A 27,397-nucleotide genomic window follows, 5' to 3' on the forward strand; every position below is an offset into this window, starting at 1 on the left:
CAAAGTTAGTCCCTTATTTGGTTGATTAATTGTACACGACGTTAGAAATGGAAGAAGACGGCCGCAGCTTTTAAATCTACGTTACTTCAGCCTGTGGAAATCCGGAGCCCCGGAGCCGTTGTGCGGTTCCTAAGATCGTGGATGAACGAGACAAAAAACAAATGGGGTCAGGACATATTTTTGCACAGAAAGTATGGTGTATGGTGGTGGTGGTTGCAACATTATTCGCTCTCAGCCCTGGGCATAATTTTTCATCATTACACTGGCCAGCGGCGACCAGGCTTTGCCGCGAAGCCCGTCCTATACGCTCTGTAATGAAAACTTATGCTCAAATATGCTGCTCTAAAATACCGGACTCTGTTTCCTTTATTTCTCACTGTCCGTTAAAAAAAAGGGCCTAGCCAAGCCCATTTTTCTATGTTAAATGTTGATTGTGCCGGATCTATCCGTCGTCGTGTATGTAGTGTGGGCGATGTAGGATTTTTTATAATTATTTTTAGAACACGATTTTCAATGTTGCGGGTCTCGCATCCCGGAACGGCAGCGATTATCTGGGGGCCTAGATTACAAATTTTATCTTTAGATGTCCCCATGCTCTCGGTGCCGGCTGATGCTCATTCAGAGGCCAAAGGGTGTCCTAGCTGCTACCGCTGCTACGTGGTGTTGAATGTGGACCAAAACATGACGCCAAAACCGGATGATAAGATCGTACCGATGGTAGCAAAATGATGCCACAGATGAGGTTTATTTAAGGATACCGGCTCCGGGGATCGATGTGGTGCCCTCCACAATCTGGCCTCGGAAGGAATTGAGAGCGAACAAAAAATGTTGGTAGAGTGTAAAAATCAGCACACCCATTTGCTGTCCGTGTCCTTATGAGGGTACTGGTAGCTGACCCCAGCGCAGGATTTGGGGCAAAAACAGAATGTCCGTTTTCGGGAGGTGTCACCATGACATTCTTTATACGCCGATTCTTAAAGCAATAAACCAATGGCAACCATCCTTTAATATCAATGTCTCGAATGTAGCCAACGGCGCCCACGGGCCAGGCAAGGAGAGGACATGCTCTGCCAACATCATGGCCCCAGTGGCTGTGATTGCACTCTCTTCGGTCGCTTGATTCGTATCCTCGGCGGACGGATTGCTCGGCCCGGTTCCATGCCGACCGTTGCTGGGTCATGCGCTTGCTTTATTGCAAACTCTCCTCGCCGCTTGATCCCCCGTTCCCCGTTGTTTGCCCGGCCATTTTTGCTTCTCCTAATTTCCCCTTTTTCTATGTTGAAAAATGGCACTGAAATGTGCCACAAAATGAGATCATCAACGGGTCATTGAACATTTGGTCGTCGCGCCAACGTGGCACGGATCGGGGCGTTCGAACGATCGGCACCAAGAGACCTCTCGGGAGGCAACAAAAAATTCCAATCGATTGCAGGGAATTTGGGCTTTTCTTTCCGTCTTTTTTTGTTCGAATCATCTCCGGGCGTCACATCCAGACACACAGACACATGCTTTGAGCAAGGCTTTGGTTTTGGCCTTATGATTTTATTGCAGTTTCTTTCGTTCTTCGGCTTCGTTGGCCAGCAGCAAAAGCCGGTCGGCATCGACGGTCTGGTGGCAAATGTGGCAGCATATCGCTTGCATTGGCGAAATTTAGTTTGCCTTACGATGCAATTAGGGAACTGTCGTGAAGGGTGCTCCCACCGGAACCTGCTACGATGCAGATGCAAGGGAAAATGGCAAAAAATTGAAATCATTTCACTTAGGCCAAAGCAAATTGAATTGAAGCGAGCCCGAAGCCCGTGTTGAACGGCGGGCGAAAAATGTTGAGTAAATTGATTTTTATGGTTCATAAGACGGCCTTGTCTTCGTTTTCGAATGGAACATTTTTTAGAAACTTGAGATGGACCTCATTTTTGTGGCAGTTTTATAATAACGGATGGTCTTTCAATAATATATTTTAAATTATCATATCATCAAACTTATTATTTATCAAACAGATGCACATAAATGTAATCCGTTTCATTAAATCATTCTTTTACGGTAACAACGGGTTTGTGTGTTCCGTTAATCCAACAGCGGCCCTCGATCCAGGGCGCCCGATGAGAAGAAGTAAAACGGTTTATCGGTAATCAAAATCTGCTCGACTTGGGGAAAATTTGCACCGCGGCATAATCAGTCGCTGGCTGGAAAGTATCGCCTCGGGAGAGCCACAGAAACTCAAGACTGGAGAGTAAAGTAATCCTCTTAACCAATTTTCGGCTATCAAGGGACGGCTATCCCCGAGAGTCCCGCGAGTGACTTCGTTCACCGGTGATCGATGGAAGGCTTATCCTGCCGCAGGGTACGCGCTGCGCCTTGGGGAACCAGATCAGATCGGGCATCCAGATCGACGACGGCATCACGCGATTATTCGCTGCACCACACCAGGGAGGCACGGGTGGAAAATCCGTAATTTAAAGCACGTTCGGGGCCGCCAATCCTGCTCCAATCCGGTGGGAATTTTCCCGGCCCTAAACGGTGGCGCGCGGGCCAAGGACGCTTTGGCGCATCGGATCCGATTTATACGCTACTCTATCGTGGGCCGATTTATTGCTGCAAAGCCCCTCAACTGTCTTACGCAACGCAAGTGAACCGGGAGCAAATGCGAGAGCGAGAAAATCCAATCTTTTCCCAACCACCACCGGGTGAAGGATTGGCACGGCGCGGCGGCACACGATCGTTACAGCCATATCGGTGCCATATCGGTGGTTGAATATTTGTTCGATAATTCCTCCGACAGCCGCTCGCTCGGGACCATCGCCGGTCTCAATCTCATATTCGTACGCGAAAGGTATAACTTTTGCCAAATAAAACACCGCCACCGCGTGTCGCGCCCCGCGGATATCGGGAATCGGGGAAAACGCCGAATTTGACAAATGTTTCATCGCGCATCGCGGTTCTCGGCCAATCCCGCGCTGATCGCTATAAATTTTCCACCGACCACAGCGAGAGCGCGAGAGAGAGACGACAAGTCGCGGTGGTACTGCTCCCGTTCATAGGCAGGCTCCATTCCGGAAAGTGGTGGAAAGTCGATCCGCCCCGGGTCTTACCCCCGAGGGTGGATGGTTGTCGCGCGAAAGTCTTCGGTGCTGCAGAAGACAGCATCTCCAGATGGTCGTCGGTGCGAAAGGCGGGTTCTGGTGCAATAAATTGCCACAAATTTGTTACCCCAAAGCTTTTAAGCTTCACTTTACTCCTTCGTTTCATTACCGATGATTTCCACAGATCGGAGAAGAGTTCCGTAAAACGCCCTTCGGGGGAGTGTTTTTATCAGCAAACGGCGATGAAGATCCTCCACCGGCTGAGGGACAGAAATTTGAGGATAATTTCTCAGTTATTTGGCGCCGGTGTCTGTGCGGTACCTGCTTCCCCACGGAGTTCGGCTCTTCTGAACGGATACCCCGCTGAAGAGGCGCTTCATCTGATGTACTTCGAGTGGAAGTAAAGTGTTTCCATTTTCTTTATTGCACAAGCCTTTGCTTGCGGAACTGGAGCTGGTCTGGGCAGACCTAAAAGATGCATTTAGAATGTGCATGCCTTTCGTCGTCGTTTCATCATCGAGGAGGATTGCCGATTGCCTTTTTTGAAACTTTGCAACTCAATTTCGTGCTACTCACGCCGTCGCGTTGCATTCCACAAACTGTTGTTGGTTGCAGACTTTTCCCGTTTTCCGCTCCAATTCTAAAGGAAATTCAATAACTGGCTACTCCCACAGAACGCGCATTGTGCACGTTGCCGACCGAGAGAAAAAAAGTGGATTATGAACTTTATTATCAGGGAGAACCGTAGCGAGTCCTGGGGCCATTCGAGTGCCAGGCAGTGCCCCAATATGCGATCCGCTATTTTCTTTCCTGTTTTTTGGGGTTTGCTAAAGAATGGGTAGATTTGAGTCGCAACTCCGATGATCGTAACTCACTTTCCGGAGCGAATTCAAACTTATGCTGTTGTGCTGCGGCCGTCCGCCGGAACAGAGCGTGGAAACTATCCGCGAGTCAAAGGTATCGCGCGAAAGCACAAAAGCAAACATCTCCGCTCCGCTGTTCCGTTCCGTTGAACTCGAAAGAGTTCAGTTCAAATAAATAGAGAATGATGATATTTTCGGGGTACACCACCGCACCGCTCTAGTGCCGCATAAAGCGGCAATGGAGCGGCCGTAGTGCCGGCCGGGGTTCCCTGCTCGGGAGTTTGGAGTGCTCATTGAAAGTTTAATTTTTAGATTACACTGCGCGCGCACCCGCACCCCGGCAACAGAGCGAGGCCGAGAAAACAATATTAATTTTGCCATTTTCTTTCTCTATCGCCCACTGGAAACTTTATGAAATGCGCTACCGTTGTTACTTTCCGGCGGATTCCGCGTCCGCGTGATTTTTCGTTGCACTAAAGTCACTCAATGTTTGTGTACTAATTTTTGCGTTTTCTCGCGCACTAACGTTCATATGGCCCGGTAATTGAATTAGGACACCATCCCCCATTTGGCGCATAGAGCAGAGCAGAGAAACAATATTTAATGCCCGGCCATGCTTTTAATGCTCTGTGGCCAACGGCGTCGCAGACTAAATTTTAATCAAACACACCCTTACCTACCTTATGGTTTTAATTGTTTCATTCTCTTTTTCTCTCTCTCTCTCTCTCCGACAGTATTTCCAAATGTGCCGTCTGCTCCGGGATTGTCCTGCGTCGGTGAAGACCGTAAGTATAGTAGTCGGGTTCGCCTTTCGGATCGTTTAATAATAATCGGTCGTAAAGCGGAACGAGAAAAAAGTCATAGATTTAGAGCATAAGCTCCCGCGCGTGTTGGGATCCGCACGGGGTGAACTCCATTCCGAGCCAGCCACCAAGGAAGTTACTTAACGTTGCCGAAACTGGAAGACCGCGAAGGGCATCGAAATTGCCGCAGGCAGGCCGACCCCAGCATCTGTGTCATCTCAAGCTAAAATAATGGTCCACCGCCCGGTGTCCCGGTCAACACATTTCGGTGGTGGCGCGCTAGCATTCGAAGCCGAACGGTTCCGCTAGCATGTGGCTAGCCTGGCAGAAGCCTCCGCTGCCAGCCAGAAGATTGCACCCGTCAACCGCGTGGAGCGTGGAGGGCGCGCCATCGTTTTTGGGTGCATCCTGAACATTCCGCAGAATTTCAGCTTTTTCTTTTCCGTGGTTCTTCGTGCTTGTCGAGAGCGCGCGCGGGTCATAATCATAAAATAGTCAGCTGCAACTGTTACAAATGAGGCAGGGACGACGACGGGGACGGCGACGGGGACGGGGACGAGCAAGCTCATAACTAGCTTCATGATCTTCATTAAGGTGCCCGAGAGAAGCTCCGGAATCGTTTACGGAGAGCAGAGGCTTCTTTTGACCGTTTCTTAGGTCCCTCTCGGTTGCAGCCTTGTTGGGGCCGCGCCCTTGTGTGTGTGCGTTTTTGATCATAAATATCGGCAACTCGGGAGGTTGCATGGCTGCAAAAGCTGCGCTGGAATTTCTCCCGGAGCAGCTGTGTGAAGCTGGAAGCGAAATGCTATAAATTTCGGTTCTGGAATAAATCATAGCACGGGCCGCTGCGTTGACTGCAGGAAAATAGGAAACCCACCCGGAGAGAGAGGTAGTCCCGGACCATCTTCTTCTCTGGCGGATGCCGTGTGAAAATTTAAACCCATATAGAGGCAGCTTTAGAAAACGTTTCCCGGCTGGCGTTACTTTTTTTTAACGCGATATTAAGTAGAACCTCCGAGTGCGCCACCACCACCATTCTACTTTCGATTAAAACTGCTCCTGAACGCTGCGAAGGCGCTCTATTTGTAAGCATAAATCTTTCTCACCCCTTCCGCGTGTGATCGATGAAAGGACCTCGCACCAGGCGGAAATGGAATTGGCGGCTGGCGAACGTGTGCCATGTCGGGCTTCTTCGTGGTTCGCTCCAATCCTCGCTATCGGTTCCGAATCGGCCCCGAAAGCCGTGCACAAGCAGTCGTTCCGAATGGTTTCGATAATCCCGCGGATATTTTTCGATCCTTTCGAGCTAAAGGTCCCGTTTTTTCTACTGGCGACCATTACTCTTGCGCTTCACGCGCTGGCCCACAAGTGTTGCCATATTTTTTCCACGCGATTGGCTGGGATCGCAGCGATCTCTTGCATCTTGCACTTTCGGTGGGGCTTTCTCCCAACGAATTTAACGAACCTGAATGCAGTGTCGGGCGCATTCATGGCGAGACCATTGAAGTAGTTAGTTGGGCTATCAGCAACGTCAGATCGCGTCGGACCAAAGCGACGGCACAATGATTACCCAACGACTAACTGCTGCTGGCCGGGGGCCGGACCCGGGTCCGCTAATTGCGTTGAATATTTGATATCCGTCATTTTTGCCCTTCAATAACGAGCTTCAATCCTCGTGGTGTAATGAATTGAATGTGATGGGGGCCCGTCAGACAGATGCCGTTTTACATAGCACCCAGGGCTGATCAAAGGGGCTCAACCGGACATCAAAGCGACAGAGAGGAATCATGTAACCCGGGACGGGTGGGGCTACCGTGGAAACGCATCTCTCTTTCGCTCTGTCGGAGCGCTCGCGTTTGATGTTGCTGGCCAGCACAATCCATTGTAGGTCCGGTTTGGATAACATATCGTTTTATTATGGAGAACATTCCGAACGGTGGACGGCGGAATATTAAAGCGATCGGAAAATATTGAACGATTATGGAGCGCTTAAACGCAATCACTACATTATGTAAGTTTATATCATGTAACGATATTTGGTGCGACTTTTCACTAATCTTCTGATTAAATTCTGACACTCTTCCCGCAGCAGATCCGAGTTTCACAGCCATTCGCGGAATTCTTGATTAAGGCGTGATAAGGTAATCTCGTCGCCCAGGACCACCGCCATCTTAATTGCGTGAAATAAAACGTGAGGGAAAGAAGAACAATTGCCTTCACGCACGCACGGCACGCGCGGCCGGCGGCGCGAGTGATTATCACACGCAAGTCGTAATGAACACCAATGCAAAGGAACCACAAGGGGCTCGGTTTGCCGTCAATTAACCTCTCACCGTATTTTTTGTTTGTGCTGTTTTTAGCCTCCGATGCCTCCGACGATGATGATGATGAAAAAAGGCCACAACACGTTGAGAAATCCTTCACAAAAGCTGTCTCGGTCCGAGAGACAGTCCGACAATCCGGCCGAACTACGGGATTATCCCTATCGGGAATCCTGTGGCCTAGGCTGCGATGCGTCTCGTGCGTGCTACCGATTGGTCTGCAATCAAACGCCGTCATGGTTAGAAAGACGAACCACAGACGTGTGCCCGGCGATCGATCGGCGCGAGAGAACCTTTCCGGCCGCACCGCGGGGCATTATTTCGAGGCTCGTCCTGCATGTCCGACCGACCGCATGTCTGAAGGAAATGGATCTCTAAACCGCCGGGCCGGGTTGACCGGACGCGGAACCGGAAAGTGGGGGGACGGTCTTTGAAGTCCTTGCGCGCGAAACATTGATTGCCGGCGGCGAGCGATTCAATTCCGGCAGGTGCCGGCAATAAAGGACCGATTGCTTCACTGAGCTCCACAATTCCCGGCCGGCGGTTCGGCATTTGGAGACCACCGAAAGGTTCCGGATCATCGTTAACTGTGATTGCGTTGCCCCACGGGAGAAACGCCTGTGCGAGGACACACTCTATGTGGCCCTCCCTCCCGTGGTGAGCGTGGCGAGCCGTATGTGTCTGTTATTCTAAACAGCCCGCGGAAGAGGGCGACCGGGCGGCGTATCCTTTTGCGCGCGATGCAATTTACGCAATCCACATTTCGTTGGTGTCATCTGCACGGTGGCGCACGGCGAGCTAGTTCTCGATGATGCCGACGATGACCTAACGGAGCCTCAATGTGGTCGGGGATTTTCCAGCTGATTAAACCGATTCCCTGCACGGCTTTCCACGGCGGTATGAGGTCAGTGTTTTGTGGTACGATGGAAAATCACGGATCCGAGGCCCGGCCACAAACACACACACACACACGCACTGATCCGTTTCTGTTGGGAAGTGATACGCGATTGCACATTTCTCCGTCTTCTTTCGGCTTGCGGTTGCATCGCCGGTGCAATCTACTTTGACGCTGATTGCACGTGCAGCGGCCAGGGTTCGTCGTAGGCCACTCGAAATCATAGGCTGTGGTCGTATCGTTTTCGCTGACCTGCCACGATGGGGGAAAGATTGTCGTGTCAGTCGAGGTGGAGCGCCGTCGCTACATTATGCATGCAACGAAGACGACGGTGTCTGGTCCAACTTCTTCCACCAACAACAACAACAACAACAGAGCATAACTATTTCCGACAGCGGCCCGCGTGTGCCACTCAGTGAGTGATTGTTTGGTGGATACACAGGAAGGAAGCATCACCCATTTTTTCTTCTTCCTGTCTTGCGAGTAGGGAGCGGGTATGCTAATTTATGTCGGCCGGCGATGGAAATCGTAAGCGCCCCGAAAAGCCATCGTTCGTTACGTTAACTGCTGAAGGCGGAAGGCACACCGCTCGGTTCGCCTGTCTGTCAGTTATGCGGTCAGTTAGTCAATTTCAGTACAGCTTTCTCGGCACCCCGGCCCGGCATTCGGTTGGCCATGCCGTTCGGCTGGCGGCGGCATCGTCTTAGTGCGATGATTGCGTTTAATTGTAATTAAATCATCCAATTCCCCGGTTCCAAGCGAACCATATTAGATTAGTGCTCCAGTAAGGCTCGACGGCCAGAACCTACGAGCCTCGGACTCGGGGGCGAAACGTTAACCGTCGACCACCGGCGCCGGCACCGGCAGCATATGATGTGTGCAATAATGTTGCGCTCCGGGAAGAAGTTCTCTTCGAGGGAACCATATAATGGGAGCGGAAGGATGCAAGTAATCTGCGGAAGGTATTATCTCCGTGCGAGCGTGTGTCGGGCCTTCTTGGGACAGCCTTCAAGAAAGCTTGCCTTAGGAGGCGCACCGTCCTTTGTGTGGTGTGTCATTTTGGCGTGCAGCTTGGTGTAAAATTACGGGAAATTTACGCTTTTCATTCCGTTCGCCGGAGGTGCATTGCCCGTGATGGGTGAGGATGGTCGAAGGCTGTTAGCGATGTATGAGTAAGCCCCGTTTCGCTCTCGGTGGAAATAATGCTGTCCTTACTCAGTTTGTGGAACTAGTTAGTCTTGTGCACTGTGCCAATAATGGTAGGGCCACCGAAAACAAAATCAGAACATTAAATAAACGATGCGCATTTTCATATTCGAATGCGCACTGCACGAGAGCGTCACGAAACATTAACTAACTCGTGCGTACCGAAATTTGATGCGGGACAATTTATTACTCAGAAAAGGCAAAAGGGGGGTAATGTTATTCATCAGATGCGCGCATTATTCGCATTCGCCCGGCATTCGTTAAAATACTTCCAAAATCAACTACCCCGCAACAGGACGCTACATTTAACATTCAATTCGCCTGTGAGTCCTCTGGCGCGTGGTAAGGGACGATGCATTTCCCGATGCATTCATGCATATGCAAATTAGTTTTAATATGTTCGCTCCACGTGGCATCGTGGTGCGGGTTATGTTCCTCCACCGGGAAAAGTCACACTGACCAGCGAGCGAGTCAAATTTTACACACCGACAGACCTCTAATGCACCCTCGATTTGGGACGGCTCCGATCCGGTTCGCGTATGTATGAGTTTTTCTCAATTTGAGAGAAACCTTTCGAGTGTCAGTTTGTGGTTCGAAAGTTAATCCTCTTGAAAATAGTCAACGTTCCTTAACCAGGCACCTTTATAGCTTTTAACCTTTTGCGAGATAAACATTGCCACAATTCAGCTCATTTTATTCCCATTTTTTGAGTGAGTTATGCCTCCATTTTATGGGCATTAAATCTGTCTGCTGCGAATTAGAAACTCTCTCTGTTAAAAACACCCACCGTTCCGAAGGGAACCGCGGAATAACATTCGAATGGCGCCGCGCCGCCTTTTTAACACCAGCAACCTTGCGCGGGCGTGCGGAATGATGGATAAATTGGATCGTGCCCCTCTATTGCATATGCCAGGTCCGATGGTCAGAAAAATCGAAAGACGACGAAACAAAACTAACCATTCCGTCTCTCTTTTTCGCTCCCGTTCGCAATGTGACATAGGACGTCAGTCTCTGCGCTCGCGTCGAGGTGCAAATTAAACTGGTTAAGTATTGATTTTAATTCGTTTTCCATGTTTGACCAGCGCGCGCTATGGCCACTGCCAACGAAGCAAAAGCATAAATATGCGCCACAAGCTGCCCGAGGGCCACGCGATGTGTGAACGCCCCCACCGGGGGTCCGTGTGCCCGACGGCGGCAGTAAGGAGGACGCGCGTGGCGAACGAATTGTCGTGTTTGTCAAAATGAGGAAAGCAAAACCGGGGCCGGTGTGTGTGTGTGTGTGTGTGTATGAACACCAGACACCAATTTATACTTTTCCGATACGACCAAGGTCCGGTGGAAAATAAATGTCCTCGCCCGCGCGCGTCCCACGGGGAAGTGAAAAACAGTTTTTAAATAAATTGCTCTCCACTATCGCTTATTCCGGACAGTTTTCCGATCTTTTTTGTTGTTGTTTTTGAACCATTGTGCAGTTTCCGTACGCGAGTGCTTCGCTATATTGATTTCTTCAGTGCGCCCGTCCCGGGGGAATCTTACTGTGGGCCGTGTCAAGTTCCAGTCCCTTTTTATGGGGTTTTGATTTTCTGTTTCATCAAAAACTGTTCACTCCCGGGCTTGACGATCGGTTTTTCGTGAAGATGAAAAATGCACACAGCGTCCCGAGGGACGACGCGCCCGAATCTGAAAAAGGGATTCGTAGGCATCGTAGAGTCGCGCGTGACATTGCGACGGCGATGACCGGACGCGTATGCAAATGATGCTGCATATGTTTGATGAATTTGGCGAATTTATGTTTTAGCACAAATAGAATAAAAACGCCTCAAAATGGCTTAGCTCTTACCAAACGGGCCTAACCCGTTTCTTTCAGAAGCCAAGTATGGCTTTTTGGGGTTAGGGGGAAAAAAAGGAACTACAAACGAGAGAGGCCAAACGGATTTGATCCAGTTTCCACGCTTTTTTTGGTTCGCTTGTTTGGTTCTGCCAACAAAAAAACCCGGAAGCTTCCGGGTTCGGCAACGAGCTTTTGCTGAAAGGTCCTTTATTTCGCTCCCGTGCACGGTCCCCGCGGGGCCCTACGCCCTATGTGACGAACTAGGAGCACACTCACACATGGAAAAATGTGCAAATGGGATGAAGTTTTGCAATAAACTGAATGCGCGCGGGATCTGCGGCGCGGGGGGGGCCGCTTCCGAAAAACGGAGGACACCCTCGCTAAACTCGGCAGCAGCTCTCAATATGTTTGTCCTCCATTAGTGTGCGTGTGTGTGTGCCCGGGCTGGTGGCGACATTGGGATGAAAACTTTTTTCCCGGGCCCACAGCCGCCCGCGGGGCATATCGAATAAATTGCAGTGAAAATTTGTTTATGACACTTTATTTGGCCAAAATGGCACCGGGCGCGCTCCTCGGATAAGGCACGTTTTGGGCACGGGGGTTTGTGTGCCTGGTACCAGGAAAAAAAATGGCCCCGGCCGGCAGAAGGCCCATCAACGTGACGGCACAAAGTGACACAGATAAATCAACTAAAGTAACACCAAGCGAAATTTAGTGAGGCGGACGGACGGGCGGCCCGCTAATGGATAAAGTTGCAGACATGCATAAAACACTTAATCCCGCCGGCATGATGCCGGCAGATTAGTCTCCAAAACTGGTGGGTGCCATTTTCTGGCGGAACTCCAGGACACCAGCAACCTTATCGGGCGAACTGCAAAAGAAACGTTAACATCGAGTAGCTCTTCTCGACCAGCTCCGAGAAGCTGTTCATCGAAATGTCCCCGATGCCGGCGAAGCTAAAGTGAACCATCTGGCCGGCTTGCCCGGTGAGCAGCAGAAAGGTACGTCGGACGTGGCGATGTTGCTGGACCAAGCGCCGATCGTTGCAGTGCATCTTCAGTGTCCACTCGAAGTCGTACAAAGCGGCGGCGACCCTCGCTTTCTGTGAGGTTTCACAATGAGACACCGATCGTTAGTTCGATCGCCAAGATCACCACTGCCGATGTACTTACCACATCCCTTACACTCTCGATGCCGCGGCAAAGCAGAAACGATTCGGTCAGGAAAACGGCCATCGACATGAGGTAGACGATGGAAAGGCTCGAGAACTTGCCGGTCGCCAGGATTAGGCAACAGTCGGCTATGACGACGTACGTGCTGTAGTACTGCACGAAGGCGATCGGATTGATGACTGCCTTCAGTTTCGTTAGCTTCCTGAAAGTGCAACCGTGCGATAGACTTTAAACGCCACCTCTACAATGATCGATTCTCTTACTCGAACAGCTCCATCAGACGGTCTACGTGGGGTCTTAGCTTCTGCAACACATCGTTCCAGTAGCGATCGCCGTCCGGATCTAGCGTATGGCGCAACTCGCGGTTCAATTCGTCGATCGAGTGCACCAAAATGTCGATCTCGAGCGCGAACGTACTGATCAGCACGTAGCAGATCATGAACCCCATACAGTACATCCCACCCCAGCACATCGTAACCACACCGTACGCAATCTGAACGGGCCAACCGCCAACGACCCGGCCACGGTACTGCAGCATAAAGTCCTCCAGCGAAACCACGTTCGTCGCCGCGAAGCACACAATCTCGAGCACGTTCAGGGCGATCACGGTGAGCGTGAACCGATTGGTGGTCCGGTAGAACCGGGTGCGTTTGGCACGGACCGCAGCGTCGCCCCGCCGGTACGAGTGGTCATTCAGGAACGCCTGCAGACGCTCCATCAACGGGTAGTGCCACTCGAGGATGGCGAGGCGCAGGATGGCCGCACTGAAGAACCAGACGACGCCGAGGATGTTCGCACTGCTCAACCCGTCCTCCCAGTGCCGGGCGATCCAGTACGCCTTGTGGACGTACGTTAGGTAGACGAGCCCGAGGGCGGCCCGGTATCCGTACCACGCGGCACGCTCTCGGCCGTTGCGCGGAACGCAGTGGATGGCGTACGCCTTTTCGAAGTACCGTTGAATGAGGAAGTAATCGGAATGCTCGTCGATTACGCTGATCCGGTCCACAAACTTGCGAACGTACGTCCTGGCCCAGGGAACTGTCATTTTTCGTTTGACTCTCGGTGCACCGGACGGGGTGCACTTTTAAGGACCCCGGTCCGTGGCCCCGCAGGAGAAGTGTGAGAACACAAAGGTGTTGGTCCGGCGTTAAGACGTTAATGAAGGGTTTTGCGCGGGACAATTGGAAATGCGTTGCGTTAATTGAAAGCCGATGTGCCGATGAAAGGATTGTACAAACAAGCGAACGGTGGCCCCATCATTAGAGGGGGGGATACGTTCGCTTTGATTGGCCACCTTTTGATCTTTGACAGTAATTAATGGTCTCCCGGATTGGCGGCATTGCGTTGTTCGTCGATTGTTCAGTACAGTGAACTTTAAAATGAGTCCGAGGTCCGAACAGAATTGCGAGGCTGTTAGTCGAATGCGAATTACTTTCGATCCATTTAGCGTGGCGTTGAAAGTTCCCGGAATGCCCCTCTCCATGGGGGCCACTAATTGGCGGAGGGTGTCAGAAGGAAAGTCCCCGTTGAAGTCCAACCAAGCACAAACCCATTCTTTCTCACTTGTTGCGCTGGCCTGGCCTGAGATTTATGGCACATCTCTGGGGGGAAAACGCAAACACCTCGGAACAAGGAATCAATACTCCTGCCGAACAGCGAACTTTGGTGTTCCTCGCTCCCTTCCGCGGGCGGCGATGATTGGCGTTCCGCGCTGAGCCAAATTAATCAGCACACGGTCATCCCTGGCCCCCTAGCTTCACCCTCCCAAAGACAAACAACAACCAGCATTCGACAGCGCTGCAACGCTTCGCCACTGAGCGTTCTATTCGTTTCACAGTTCCGGAACCGTGCCACGCCGCGCTCTCCGGTGGAAGATGCTTTGCCACAGTGAGCCTTCCAATCTTCCGGTCCCCGTGGTTGTAGGTTCCGGTTGGCTGTTCTATGTAAATTTGAACACGCCAGCCTACGCGGCGCTGTTGTCTGCCGGTCTGCCTCTCGGTCCTCCGGGTGAGTTTGCCGGGAGATTTTCTGATTGATATTTGATTTGAGCTGCCAGCCGGGGTCGCGCCTACGAGGTAACCCCTTTTTACGACGAAAGGCCCGTGTAGGCCCGACAGAGATTTCGACGGGAACGCTTTGGACGAAGCTTGTTTGATCATCTCCCGGTACCGGCGGAGTTCTGTTTGAGTTTTCGTAAACCAATGCCCGCAACCCCGGTCCGGGTCTGTCCGAATGGTTCGCTATGGATTGCGTTCCGGCGGCGACGGCGACGGCTGCCCACAAATCAAAAGTACACCATCCGGTCGGCATCCGGAGGTGACCAACAGGTGAGAGGCACAGTGCAACAGCGCAGTGCATCCGTCGATCGTCTGTCGATTCGTCGGAAGCTTCCGGGACGATTCGCGGGCCCAATATGTGTGCTCCATTAAGGCCTTTTTGGGAGGCAAAAAGGTCAACATCACGCGTTCTACAGGAACTCACTCACCTAATGAACTCTCGCCACCGTATTGGTTCTGGACACACACAAGCAACGGAAAAACGATGTGCGGAACTACTCGGCGTTAGAAAAGAACCATTTTCTCATTATCAGCACGCGGGAGTTGCACTACTTTCGAGAGATGAATTACCTTCAACCGGCAACGGCACCGGCATCTTTAGTAAACGTTGCGCCAGCTCCAGGTCGGCGTAGTTTAAAGTTTCCGAAAACTTGTACCGTCGTAGCGCGTCCGGTCGGTGGTTGTGGAGTTCCTCGGACATAATTCAATCAACGCCATTCGTCGTCGCGTACCCCGTTTACATCATTTTGCACAATTTTGAGAACCTCGGGTTTGGGCCCAAACATGTTAAACTATGCCAGGCTTGTTCCATGTATCTTGAAGTATCTGATTTCTGATCTCGAATCAACCGACAAGACAAACGGGGCTGGGTGAACGATATCGACTCATGAGCTTGTAGGTTCCGTCGACGTTTGACGTCGAAGAGAAAACGAACCCCCCGAATGAAGTTCTGTTTGCTAATTAGGAATGTAAATTGTACCGCAGCACGGCACGGAACCAGACGTGCTGATTGCCCTCCGGCCGGCGGGGGTCGAACCGGAGCGAACGTCTTCTTCGTGTGCAGGGGGTGGCCCCCGGGGGTTCCTGGTCCTGCAAGTGGCTTGATTTTTTCGGACCTCGTCTAAACAATGCCCATGGCCGGCAAAGTTTGTCGAGAGTCTGATGCTGCTCAAATATGACGTTAATGTAATTTCTTCCGTCGTCGACCACCAATCTGCAATTCCGATTCCGTGCGAACCACACACTCGGACTCGGAGATATTGCTGACTGGGTGGGTGGTGAAAAAGTGAGCACACATAATTTATGCACATCTCCTTAGTCGGACGGACGCGCTCCTTCAGATTCACACAAGCGACACACAGAAAGGATGGCAAGAAGATGGCATCGCCGGAACAACGACGTCCCGACCCGTTTTGATTGCGGTCTGCTACGGCGCGCGCTGAAGAGGCCATTAAAGAGATGAATTGTCGGTCGGTGGGTCGGATGGCCAGGAGGGCACAGGTGTGTAGCAGCAGGATGAGATTTTGTTACAAAATCGGGTGACGAGACGGCCAGGTTGGTGGCGGTAAATCGTAATCTGCTGCCATCTGGTCTGGTGGTGGTCTGGTCGGTGGTGGTGTGGACGTCCGTGACTGACTTACTGACGCTGTGAGCTTACCGAATTACCGGGTGGGGTCCGGGGCCAGGGATTCCTCGCGCGCGCTGAAGGTACGCTTAATCCGCGTCCCAGGAAAAGGATTATGAATTTAGTGGTGCTCGCTGGCCCTAGTCGGAGGACGAACCGGCAGAGATCGGGTTCGACGGTTTGGGTTTGAATTTTTAATGCAAAATGTACTTAACGGGCAGAGGGACGACAAGAAGAAGTAGTACCTTTTACCCGCAAACGGCCCCGTCACGACGAGCACAGAACCGGTCGCCGCTCGGAAGGTTAAATCTTGTTATCAGTTTGGAAAACTATAACATTTTGCGTTTCCTGCGGGCGGGCGGGCCCCCGGCGGGGTCCAAGAGTCCCACTAACTGCACTAAGCGCCACGGACGACAACGACAGGACAGTCGATAAAAGTCATCCTTTATCTGCGGCACAATGGCTGTGGGAACGGGAAACTTTTGTTTAACTATTCACAACTTTATCTCCGATGAAGCGCGCCCTCCGAAGCAGCACGGGATGCCGGAGCGGAGTGACGCTAATAACCCGGGTTCCGGTTGGCGCGATGGCGGTAAATATCCGGTCCGGGAGCTTCGGGTACACCGATTTATATTAAGTACACGGCGGCAACAATGGCTTTGGCGCGTTACGACGCAGAGGGTGTTCGTTACCATAGGCTCCGGTGGCAGCCAGGAATTATGCGGACGTGTTTTGCGCTATTAAACTGTATTTCTGGTAATAGTGTAGAGATTATCGGACCGCAGACCCTCCTGGGTGGTTGCGATGAAGCTTTGTAAGCGGGAGGTGGTCTCTAATAAGCGCTAAAATCACCCCGCTATAAAGCCCCTCAAAAGCGCAACCAAGGTACAGACATTTAGGACCTACGGGCGGACCAGCAGTGTAGGTCGTTTTAAGGGATTCAAATTATCATCGATCGATAGTTTTTAGTGTGCACAATCGTTCCGAAACAGTCATTCCGAGCGTATTACGGAACCGAACAGAGCACCATGCTCATTATTCGGTGCTGATGGGGTATTTAGAAACACATCTCTTATTACAAAAGTTTCTATGCATGTAGTTCACCGGACAAGGCGAGCCACCGAAAGGCAATATATGGAAGGTTACAAAAGTGGGACCACAGCGATAAGGAATCCACTACGGTAATGGAATATTAATTTTTATACTCTCGCCAGTGACCTGCCCTTCCCAATTCCAGAACGAGCTGTTCTGTTCAAACACCATCACGGATTAGTGGACGATGGTCAAAACGTCAAGCGTCCGTACCGTGGGCACTTCATATCCCGAGAGAAACGTGTCGCTGAAATTGGAATGTACCGGCGGACCGTTGTAAAATATCCGTACGAACTATGGTTCTTTCCGGCGGCGAGCATACTTTAGAACGGACGTGGACAAAGCCACACTTTGGCGAAGCTTTTGCACCGTATTCGGAGAGTAATTAATAAAATACATTGTATGCTTTCCGCACAGCGGGCAGTTGGGCAGAAAGCGACGTAGGAATCTCGTTATTGCGATTTAATGTGCAACGGTCATTCGGCCACAGCAGGACCTTTGCGTAACAAATTCAAAAAGTCTGAATCCTGATTGGTTCAATCAGAATATCCGCACAGTCTTATTGGTTAAGTGTTTGGCGTTCTGATGACGCTACTGACAAAACCGGCGGAACATGTTTTCTGATTGGCTGAAACATAGTATGCGATGCAATAGTGTGCTGTGGGTAGTAGTGTGCAGTGCAGAAGTTTCTACTCACACACACACACTCTGAAACACCCGTAGCGATTCGTTAAAAACAATGCGCTATAGTTTGGCAACCCGGCCCAACTGGGGTTCTTTGTTTCTTTGGCGTTGCAATAAGTCGAGATCGCGGTCTGAACGAACAGGATCTCTGGGCTTACAGTAGTTCAGTTTTGGTTTATTATATTGTTTTGAAGAATGTTCTGTATGTTTTTATAGAAACAGAATCGTTTTGCTAATTCGATGATGTAAGTTAACCAAGGATGTCAATGGAATTGGGCAACCTATGAAATGTTGCCATGGATACGATAAAAAAAGTGAACATCGTTTGACAATCCGTTCCATTGAAGCACGTATGTTTTTTTTATATTGGTATCCTTTTCTAGACAAAACTGTTGAAAACGGGCGATACCTATGAATTATTACAAACAATGGCGTCGTGAAATCTTTGGTAGGCCATGTAAGTAAAGTGCGTGCATTATATACTTTCTTATTGGGGGTCTTTTATGACTCATCATACCGTGAGCAAATAGTCCTCGTAGTAAAAATGAACAGTTAAATTAATCACTCGTTTAGCAACTCACGCTGCAGGACACTCTCTCGCTAATCTGTAAAGGTCGTGCGCCATACGCCGCGCAAATGCTCGTAATTTTTCTGCGGTCCAACATGCTGTAGAAGCCTCAAGTCATCCACATCAGAATTTCGATACGCTCGCGCCGTCGTACCAAACACACCGACAGCGGCCATCGGTTGAGTTCGGTCCTTCCGCGCCCGGTTTCTCGAAATGTAGCAGCAGTCCCGCGGTGAGGCCAGCTTGTGTAAGCAGTTAACAGTTTAATTGACTTAATCCAATTATCCTTCCGGCGGTGCAAGCTCTCCCCGTGCGCATCGAGAGAGCACAAGATCGGCAGCGACTAGCCCCCCTGGGGGGAAAGACCAGTGTGTAGCGCGTAGGCCGGCTTTTGATGAACGCTTTTTTCCGGTTCGGCTGCCATGTCTCGATCCTTAGCATGGCATCCGAAGAACGACTCTGCTGGCGTTTATTGGATTTTCCACCTGGCATGGAACGACATCCCGAACGCGAAGGCCACCGGAATGTGCAGGAAGGAAGGATGATGTTGTTGGTGGTGGTGGTTTTGCCACTTGCCCCTGCGATGGGACTGCAACGACAAAGCGCGATGAGGCCTTTTTTTACCTATCCGCAGCACAACCCTATTTCGGGGGGCATATTCGATCATTTAGCGTGCTAGATGGGACCGGACATCGGAATCGGATTGGGGTACTTTTACCAAACAGCGCGGCACCACCTCGGTGTCCAAGTCACTTTCTCTACCGGAGGCCGTTTTGAAACTCTAAAAGCGATTGGTTGAATGCACGTTGTGTAATCAATTCAATTGGTATATTACTGCCCAGATTTAGACATCTTTCCCGACCATTCAGCCGTTCTACGCAGATTGCTATGATCAGTTGGGTGAGAGATTCTGAAGGAGGTATGTTGCTATGGCTGCATTGTGCGTGCTCTAACCTCAAACTGTTACGGGGCGCTGTGTTGTAACAGGAAGCGCGGCCACTACTCGCCATTGTTGGCTGGGTGCCGCCGGAACCTAATTTTGTTACATTGTGCACCCTGTTTTGTACACACACACCCACCTCGACACACGGGCACGGAAGGCAAATATTAGCATTCATTGTCGTCACACTTCAAATCTTCACGGTGAGTGAGCAAGGGCCACCGTCACCACCGTGTCTAGGTCGTTGTCGTCGTCTCCGGTACACTCTGAAGCATTCCTGGAGTGTGAAGTGGCTGGTCTAGTTCCGATATACCCCCCTATTATAGAACTCGATTCGAGTCCTCGAACGTTCATTCCATTCATTTTGAGTTCATTTTGCTATAGCTTTCTCTTTCTGCCTTCTCTCTTGCTGTATTCTGCTTTCTCTCTTGTTGTGTTCACTCGAACGGTAGAATTTCCGTTCGAGATCCATAATAGGGGGGATAGTCTCCCGCGGGAGCAACAAGCTTGAGGTGACCTTTGGTAACTCGCAGCTGGAAGAGAAACACGCAGCAGGACGCACGCTGTAAACTTTGCTCTTTGTTAACCGACTGGGCCATCCGACCGAGCGAACGACCGGTTGGGTAGAAGTTTGATGGAATACACACTCGAGCGGAAGCGTTCCGGGAGAACTGTGCTTGTAAATCCCCTCCCGACCAAAACCGCCGTTTCCTGTTAGTTCGTCTGTCTACCTCAGCTGGGGACGCTTCGCTACGTGGATTTTCGAGGTGTAGTGCCGAACTCTACCAGCAGATTTGCTGTTGGTTCTCTGAATTTGGAGCTAGTTGCCAACCGGGCCACGCTTTCCCATCGTGTAAAACCACAAAGTACGCGGCCACATAGATGCAAACTCATCCATGGTGATGATTAATTGTTATTTGCTGCCATAATGTGTCACCCTGCGTCCTTGTGAGGTGATTGCAAATCACGTACGTGACAAAGTCACCATGCCGACGCACGGTGAATCGGTGTGAAGCGCGCTCATTAATTTACTTTCCTCCAACCGCGGGTCACGCTGGAACCACACGAAAGCGAGGACTTACTCACGTTTGACTTCTTTTTCTATACATCTTGCAGGTAGCATTTACCGAAGGGGCGCCCGACGATGGCGCAAGCTGTACCGGATAAACGGACACATTTTCCAAGCGAAGAGATTCAATCGAGTAAGTTTTCTATGTCCACTCGGCGCGGTACCCGGCCACCCATCCACCGCGAGAGGAAGCAGATCCCCGTCGATCGAGAAGAACGCATCCGTCCGACGGCCGGCCGTCCTGCCGTGTAATGCACGCTCCTCTCGGTTTATTGAATTTTCTTCATTAGATTTTCCGCTTATCCGCTAGCATATTGAATGCCGGCGCCATTTTAACGAGACCAGTAGAGGGTGCAAGCAAAAAAATCATATACAAATTTCCATGGACGAAGGACTTTTCCCCGGCCATCGTGTAGCGCTCGGCGGGATCTGCTTTACCGCGGTGTTTTATTTTCCATTTTTACACACTTTTAAATGACCCGCTCTTTCATTTCTCCCCGTTCACCCTCTCTGTAGAAAGCCTTCTGCGCCTTTTGCCACGACCGCATCTGGGGTCTCGGCCGGCAGGGATTCAAGTGCATTCAGTGCAAGCTGTTGGTGCACAAAAAGTGCCACAAGCTTGGCAATAAACCGTGCAGCAACGAGCATGTCGAACCGGTCTTCAAGGAGCGCGATGTAAGTATTGACCCACCCCTCGGGGCTCGGGGTTGTTTGAGGTCGCTGCAGACCTCTCCCCTGAGGTGTGGTTGGTTCTCGAGGGCCGCCACCCGGAATGCCGTTCTCTCGCCACCCGCACCCGGGTTGGTTTGCATTTTAATTTTCAAGCTCTCTGTGGCCTTCCTACGTCAAATCGTGCGCCATTTCTATATATTCGTTTCCGTTTCCGATGATGCTGCGCCCTGGTGTGTGTGTGTGTGCGCAGTCCGGAAGCGGGAATAGAAAATAGGGCAGTAGTGACGCACGTAGCGCCAGCAACACGTTCTTTCCCCAGGAGGACGGGATGAGCGAAAGCTTCAAGAGCAAGGTTGAAAATTAAATTAAACTGCACCACCGATGGACGTGGCGAAGAGAGAGAGAGATAGAGAGAGGAGAGTAATGCATTCGAAGGGGGGGGTCCCCATTGTGGTGCGCGTCCTGGAATTGCAGGTCGTGTGCGCCGTTTCATGTTGTGTACCCCGTTTTTGAACCGTTTTTATTTGTTACCACAGCATCATGATCCGAACGATGAATCTAGTGCCGGTGATGTCATCCAGGCACCGCTAGACTATCCGCCCGAGTTGCACTCCAGCGACCAGGTACCGGTCGAGGTGAACGATAATGTGGAGGAACCGCTAGAGCCTGTCACCCAGCGGCAGTACTCGCTGAATGATTTCGAGTTGATCCGGTAAGCTGCTCGTTGGTTTGGGTTTCGAAGGGCGACCTCAGAATGACCTTCTTTTTTCTCGCCGCTGCACACAGTGTTATTGGCCGCGGAAGCTACGCCAAGGTGTTGATGGTGGAACTGAGGACAACACGGCGCATCTACGCAATGAAGGTGATCAAGAAGGCGCTCGTCACCGACGACGAGGACATCGATTGGGTGCAGACGGAGAAGCATGTGTTCGAGACGGCCTCGAACCACCCGTTCCTGGTGGGTTTGCATTCGTGCTTCCAGACACCGTCACGGTAAGCGATCACAGTCAAGCAGATGCGACCGTTGAAACTGACTCCTGCGCTTCTTTTAGGTTGTTCTTCGTGATCGAGTTCGTGCGCGGTGGTGATCTGATGTTCCACATGCAGCGCCAGCGCCGCCTGCCGGAGGAACACGCGCGGTTTTACGCGGCCGAAATCAGTCTGGCACTGAACTTCCTGCACGAGAAGGGCATCATCTATCGGGATCTGAAGCTGGACAACGTGCTGCTCGATCACGAGGGCCACATCAAGCTGACCGATTACGGGATGTGCAAGGAGGGCATCAGACCCGGCGACACGACGTCCACGTTCTGCGGTACACCGAATTACATCGCGCCGGAGATACTGCGTGGGGAAGACTACGGTAAGACGACGCCTGGCGTCCTTTCGAAAGGCGCGCTAAACACGCGAGTTCTTGATCCATTCAGGGTTCTCCGTCGACTGGTGGGCACTGGGAGTGTTGCTGTACGAGATGTTGGCCGGCCGCAGTCCGTTCGATATTGCCGGTGCTTCCGAGAATCCGGATCAGGTTCGTCGGCTCCCTTCCCCGCAACAGTTCGGGGTCAGTTTATGCTGATACTAACGAATTGAATTTCCGTCCGTCCGACAGAACACGGAAGACTATCTGTTCCAGGTGATACTGGAGAAAACGATCCGTATTCCGCGGTCGCTCAGTGTGAAGGCCGCCTCCGTGCTGAAAGGTTTCCTGAACAAGAATCCGGCCGACCGTTTGGGCTGCAATCGCGATTCGGCCTTCATGGACATCGTGAACCACTCGTTCTTCAAGACCATCGACTGGGAGATGGTACGTATGGTACTCCGTGGTAGGCTAATGCGATTCTACCGTTTCAAGCGGAGCGACCGCAACAGCTGTTGGCTCTCGGAAAGAGCTGTTTTTGTTTCACTTTTGGCAACATAAAAAAGATGCCATGGGATTAGAAATGGAGGGGATAGCAAAGGAGAGAGGACCAACTTCCCAACAATTGGATTGGCATTATTAGATATGTGTTCCGTTCGGGTTCGTCCTTTTTTCATTTCGGCCATTGTATGCACACACCTCACACCATTGTTTTGTCACCGTATTTAAGTTTTTCATCCCCCGGCAAAGTGTTTCAGTTGTGACCATCATCGCCACCATCGTGTCGGACACACACGGTGTTCCTTCACTCTCATGTTGTATTATTTGAACTCATGTTTTCTTTTTGTTTTCGTAGCTTTGATTCGTGTTCGTGTGCTGAAAATTGCTTTATATTCGTTTCTGATTGGCTCCGTTAAGTACACGCGGGAATTGAAAACATATTTTTGTGCCGTTCCGTTTCCCGCGATTCCGATTTTGCATCCCCTCATTAACATTCACACCGCACCGAAACATCATTTACAGTCGTTAAGCAGTCAATTTCCGGTTTCGATTACACTGCACACTCCGTTTCCACACTCCGTGTGCGCCGCGCGGTGGCGGAGTGACGTTGGCAGGTCCTGGCGGCACCGGACTGCTGACCGATGGAAAGAATGTGGGTAGAGGCTGACTTAAAATTTACCATCAGGCACCGAAAAAAAACATTGACCCGGACCGGATGGGGGGCAAAATGTGCAATTTTCACGATAACCACACACCAATCTTGCACCAATCTTTTTTTTTGCTGGTCTTCGGATTACAGTTGCGCATGTTGTGGTTTGGGTGAGTTTTTCGCGGTCACCAACCGACCGAGTGACACACTGAGTTGTTGTCCTCCACTTTTGGCGGTCCGGTGATGTACCGTGTTGTTCGTATATTTAGCAGGTTTGTGTGTATTTATGTTTAATTGAATGGCCTCGTCGCAGTGTTGATAACGGGGTCACTACCGAGTACATCGGTCGCTTCGAGATAACAACAGGACCGGTGGAGCCCTGCCGGTGACCAATAAAAACACAGTCCCATTAGACTGACACCTGGTTTAGGCTATCGTTTATCGAAGCGCACATGGCCACTCACCCGTCAATGTTTGTGTACATAAACAGCAATTTAGGATATTAATCATTAACTGAATAATGTAATGTGCCGTGCAAAATCTCAGGCAAGCTAAAAAGTACGGGTTTCCACGGACAGATCGCCACGGTTGATTTCTGTGGCGGTTGGCCACTCAACTCAATCCTCAGGGCATCTCTTTTTTTAAATGTCAAGCTGCCAGGAACAGGGTTCGTTTTGTGTGCTTCTGCAAAACGGAACTCCAGATTGGGATGGTTTGATAAGAAGTGAAAACCCGTCATTCCGGGCATTAAGGTATTTTCGCCTTCTGAAACGAGAAGGGGACCTTACCCACGCCAAGCGCAATCCTTTTTCCGCTTTCTTAACTAAGACGCGTAAATGACGAGGGATGACTGGACTTACTCAACATGAGTGTTTCCGGCGGATGAATTGTGCTTCTCGGTGCTCTAGTCGTCGCGTTGTCGGAAGAACCGTTCGGGAAGCTGAGAAAAATGGAACCATCTTTACCTTCATCGTGGACCGACTTTTACGCGGAGCAAAATGCACCAAAGTGCTTACCATTAGTTTGATTGTTGGTGGTAATGGCGGTGGAATTATGATACGCAGCATACGATCATCACGCGGTGCCGACCACAAACCACTTGGCTGGCTGGCTTGGCACGGAGGATTTTGTTATTTTCGCGCGTTATTAATTTTGTTATTGTCCCGCCGGACGGACACGGCACCGGATTACACACATTTACACGCCCACAAAGTATGTCCGTGGGCGGATTCGCTTCGCGAGGCGAGGATTAGCTTCGCCCACGGACGGAAATTCCCAGCCACGGGCTTTTCCGAGGTCTAGGTGTGCAACGGCGGCAACGAGTTAACCACAAAAGTCGAATAGCGCACGATGTAATTGGATTACGGCAAGCTATTTATGAGCGGACTTTTTTGTCCTACTGTCCCTACTGTGGGCCAGCGCCATTCGAAGATGTTGCGACGGGTGCCGCCAACCGCAACGGAGAGCATGTGCGAAAGAACGGGAAACCGAGAAACTAACCATTGGAGCCCGCATCGCAGCGCAGATGTTAGGTCACGAGGGAATTACTATTACTTTTGCGTTTGTTGAAGATGTCAAAAAATGTTGATAGACGTGTATATACTGTCGTCATTTTCGGAACTGGCCACGAGACATTCATGTGTACATACAATAGTCGAATAACTTCACCACATCGTATTTCATGCACAGGTATTTTCTTTGAAAAAGCTCTTTCGTTTGTGAACCCTCTGTGAGAGCGGTCAACTTCCTCGTAGGCCCCCTTTTGTACTGTGTCCGCGTTGAAGAAACATTATTTGCCATTGCTTACGTAAACAACGTTCTATTTTCACTCACCTGAACTACTCGCGAAATCTCGCGTATGATTTGTGTCCCCGAACCGCTCGTGGAGCAGCTGGCGCAAAAGGAGGTGACACCACCGTACATACCATCGTTCGATGGGTGCGACCAGGACATAACGTGTCACTTTGATCCCCAGTTTACGCGCGAACCGGCCGAGCTGACCCCGGACGATCCGTAAGTTTGTGATGAAGGCGCGCGCCCGCGGCCGCTGTCACAGGTGGTGTGTGTGAACGTTACCGGATCCTCCTTCGGGTGAAAAGCAAACTTTCGCAAACTCTCGTAATTAAGTATCTCGGAGAGAGGTCGCGCAGCCATCGGAAGAGAGGCCCACGGAACAACGCACGGTGCCTACACACGCGCGTGTCCCTCCCAACGTTCGTCTTCCTGCCCGTCCGTCTGCGTGCCTGCCTGGTGGTGATTGCCGGTGTTTTGTGTCACTCCCTTGTTTCTTCTTCAGTTCGGAACGCGCCGCTTTTTACCAAACTTTCTTTCTCTGTGTGCCTGATGTCGTTTGCTTTGCGTTGTTTGATGTTGTTTATGCTACTACTTAGCCCCCGTAGTTAGTTTGTGCTAGTTTGTGCGAGTTTGTGCGAGTTAATTCTTTCGTTTGTCCTTCGGTTCACTCGCGCTCGTGCTGTTGTTGTAGAAATGACTTTTATAATTCAACGAAAATGTTTGTCTTTTGCCGCGCCGCCCTAGGTTTTTGGGTCACTTTTTCTCTCTCTTAATGTTATTGAAGCTCCTCAAGACGTGGGTCCATCATGACTGGCAAAAGTGGCACACGACGAAGTGCTTTATTATGCACCGGGAACGCCGGAGCTAAAGTTTCGGCTTCCCGTCAAATTTCGCTCAAAGATGAAACTTTTGTAGAAGATTAAACGGCAAAATCAAAAGTCAGTAACGATTGTTGACTTTGTTTCGAGGGGGTCCCGTGCCCTGTCCGTGCCGAAAGGATAAGTATGCTCTCTTTGGTGTTGGCCCTGACGGTGTCGCTTAGGGTTTGGCTTTTGCAGACTAATGAATAGTTTTATTTTTCAAAGACGGCGGCCAAACGGACGAGAATAACGGGGCGAGGGTCATGTTGCATGTTGAATGTCTATTTTTAAGATTTATGCTCCTTTATGTTTCTCTGCCTAACGACGAATGAACTTTTGGCTTATCATTTCGATACCGTTTTTTGTTTCCTAATGGTTCTGATCTCCGTTGAAACAGCATCGTAAGTGTAAAGCTTTCTTTCGGATGATGGTCCATTTCTAGGATTGTGTTTTTCACCAGTTCTGCAATTGCTAGATGACGCATGACGACCTTCACAAGCATCTTCCAGTGTGCGCTTCTTCTTTTCCATAGCGCCCCCGTTAGTGTGTGCCGATTTTATGTTGATCATTCTTCTTTATATCGTGACAATCCGATTGTTGATGTGTTCTGCTCAATGCTCCAATCCCACTTTAGCTCCCGTTTCTTTCTTGCCCACACACACACAATGTTATGATGATGATAAATATTTAATTTTGATTCTGTTCTTATTTACTACCTCCTCACGGAATGGCGCCGATTTTGATTCTTTTTATTTACCATCGTTTTTTTTTCCTTTTTGCTCATGTGTTTGTGTTTGCCGTTTGCCGTCTACTCCACACACACATTTCTTTACCCTCGTACGTGTGCCGCGTCCCTTGTAGCTTGAGCAAAAGCAGATTACGCCTCCGTTCCGGCCGCGGCTCGACTCCGATCGTGATCTGGCCAACTTCCCGGTTGAGTTCACCGACGAACCGGTACATCTGACGCCGGATGATGAGTAAGTAGTCGCGACAGTATCGGTAGGGGAGCACACACACCTGCCTTACTAGCTACTTGCTAATGCCAACCGACTGGAGGATCCTGCAACGCTTCCATGTCCCCGTGTCGACAGTCGAAGGGCGGCAGTTTCTGTTAGTTGATGGATTTGGTTTAATACGTTTATTTTTGTGTGTTCCGTAGCCGCGTCATCGATAAGATCGATCAGTCCGAGTTTGAGGGATTCGAGTACGTGAACCCGTTGCTGATGTCGTTGGAGGACTGCGTTTGACATCACGCATCTTGCGAGTTGCATCCATACAACATGCAGGTAAGGATTTTGTGAGGATCGCGCACGCTGATTCGATCGCGAATTGCGATCGTGTCATCCCGCACCACAAACA

At 50.6% G+C, this 27,397-nt stretch overlaps 1 protein-coding gene across 1 annotated transcript in view; it reads left to right on the forward strand.

The window, feature by feature from the left end:
• LOC128275097 (atypical protein kinase C) overlaps positions 1–27,397 on the forward strand; it is a 57,729-nt gene that overhangs the window by 24,918 nt on the left and 5,414 nt on the right. Inside the window, exons 4-13 of the mRNA XM_053013491.1 lie at positions 4,678–4,728; positions 20,253–20,338; positions 20,722–20,911; positions 21,469–21,589; positions 21,664–21,870; positions 21,930–22,240; positions 22,305–22,405; positions 22,487–22,681; positions 26,900–27,015; positions 27,198–27,324. Of these exons, the coding sequence (XP_052869451.1) occupies positions 4,678–4,728; positions 20,253–20,338; positions 20,722–20,911; positions 21,469–21,589; positions 21,664–21,870; positions 21,930–22,240; positions 22,305–22,405; positions 22,487–22,681; positions 26,900–27,015; positions 27,198–27,285 (1,466 nt within the window). The 3' untranslated portion in view covers positions 27,286–27,324. The remainder of the gene's footprint in view (positions 1–4,677; positions 4,729–20,252; positions 20,339–20,721; positions 20,912–21,468; positions 21,590–21,663; positions 21,871–21,929; positions 22,241–22,304; positions 22,406–22,486; positions 22,682–26,899; positions 27,016–27,197; positions 27,325–27,397) is intronic.

Source organism: Anopheles cruzii, chromosome 2, assembly GCF_943734635.1.
Source record: "Anopheles cruzii chromosome 2, idAnoCruzAS_RS32_06, whole genome shotgun sequence".
Taxonomy (NCBI): Eukaryota; Metazoa; Arthropoda; class Insecta; order Diptera; family Culicidae; genus Anopheles; species Anopheles cruzii.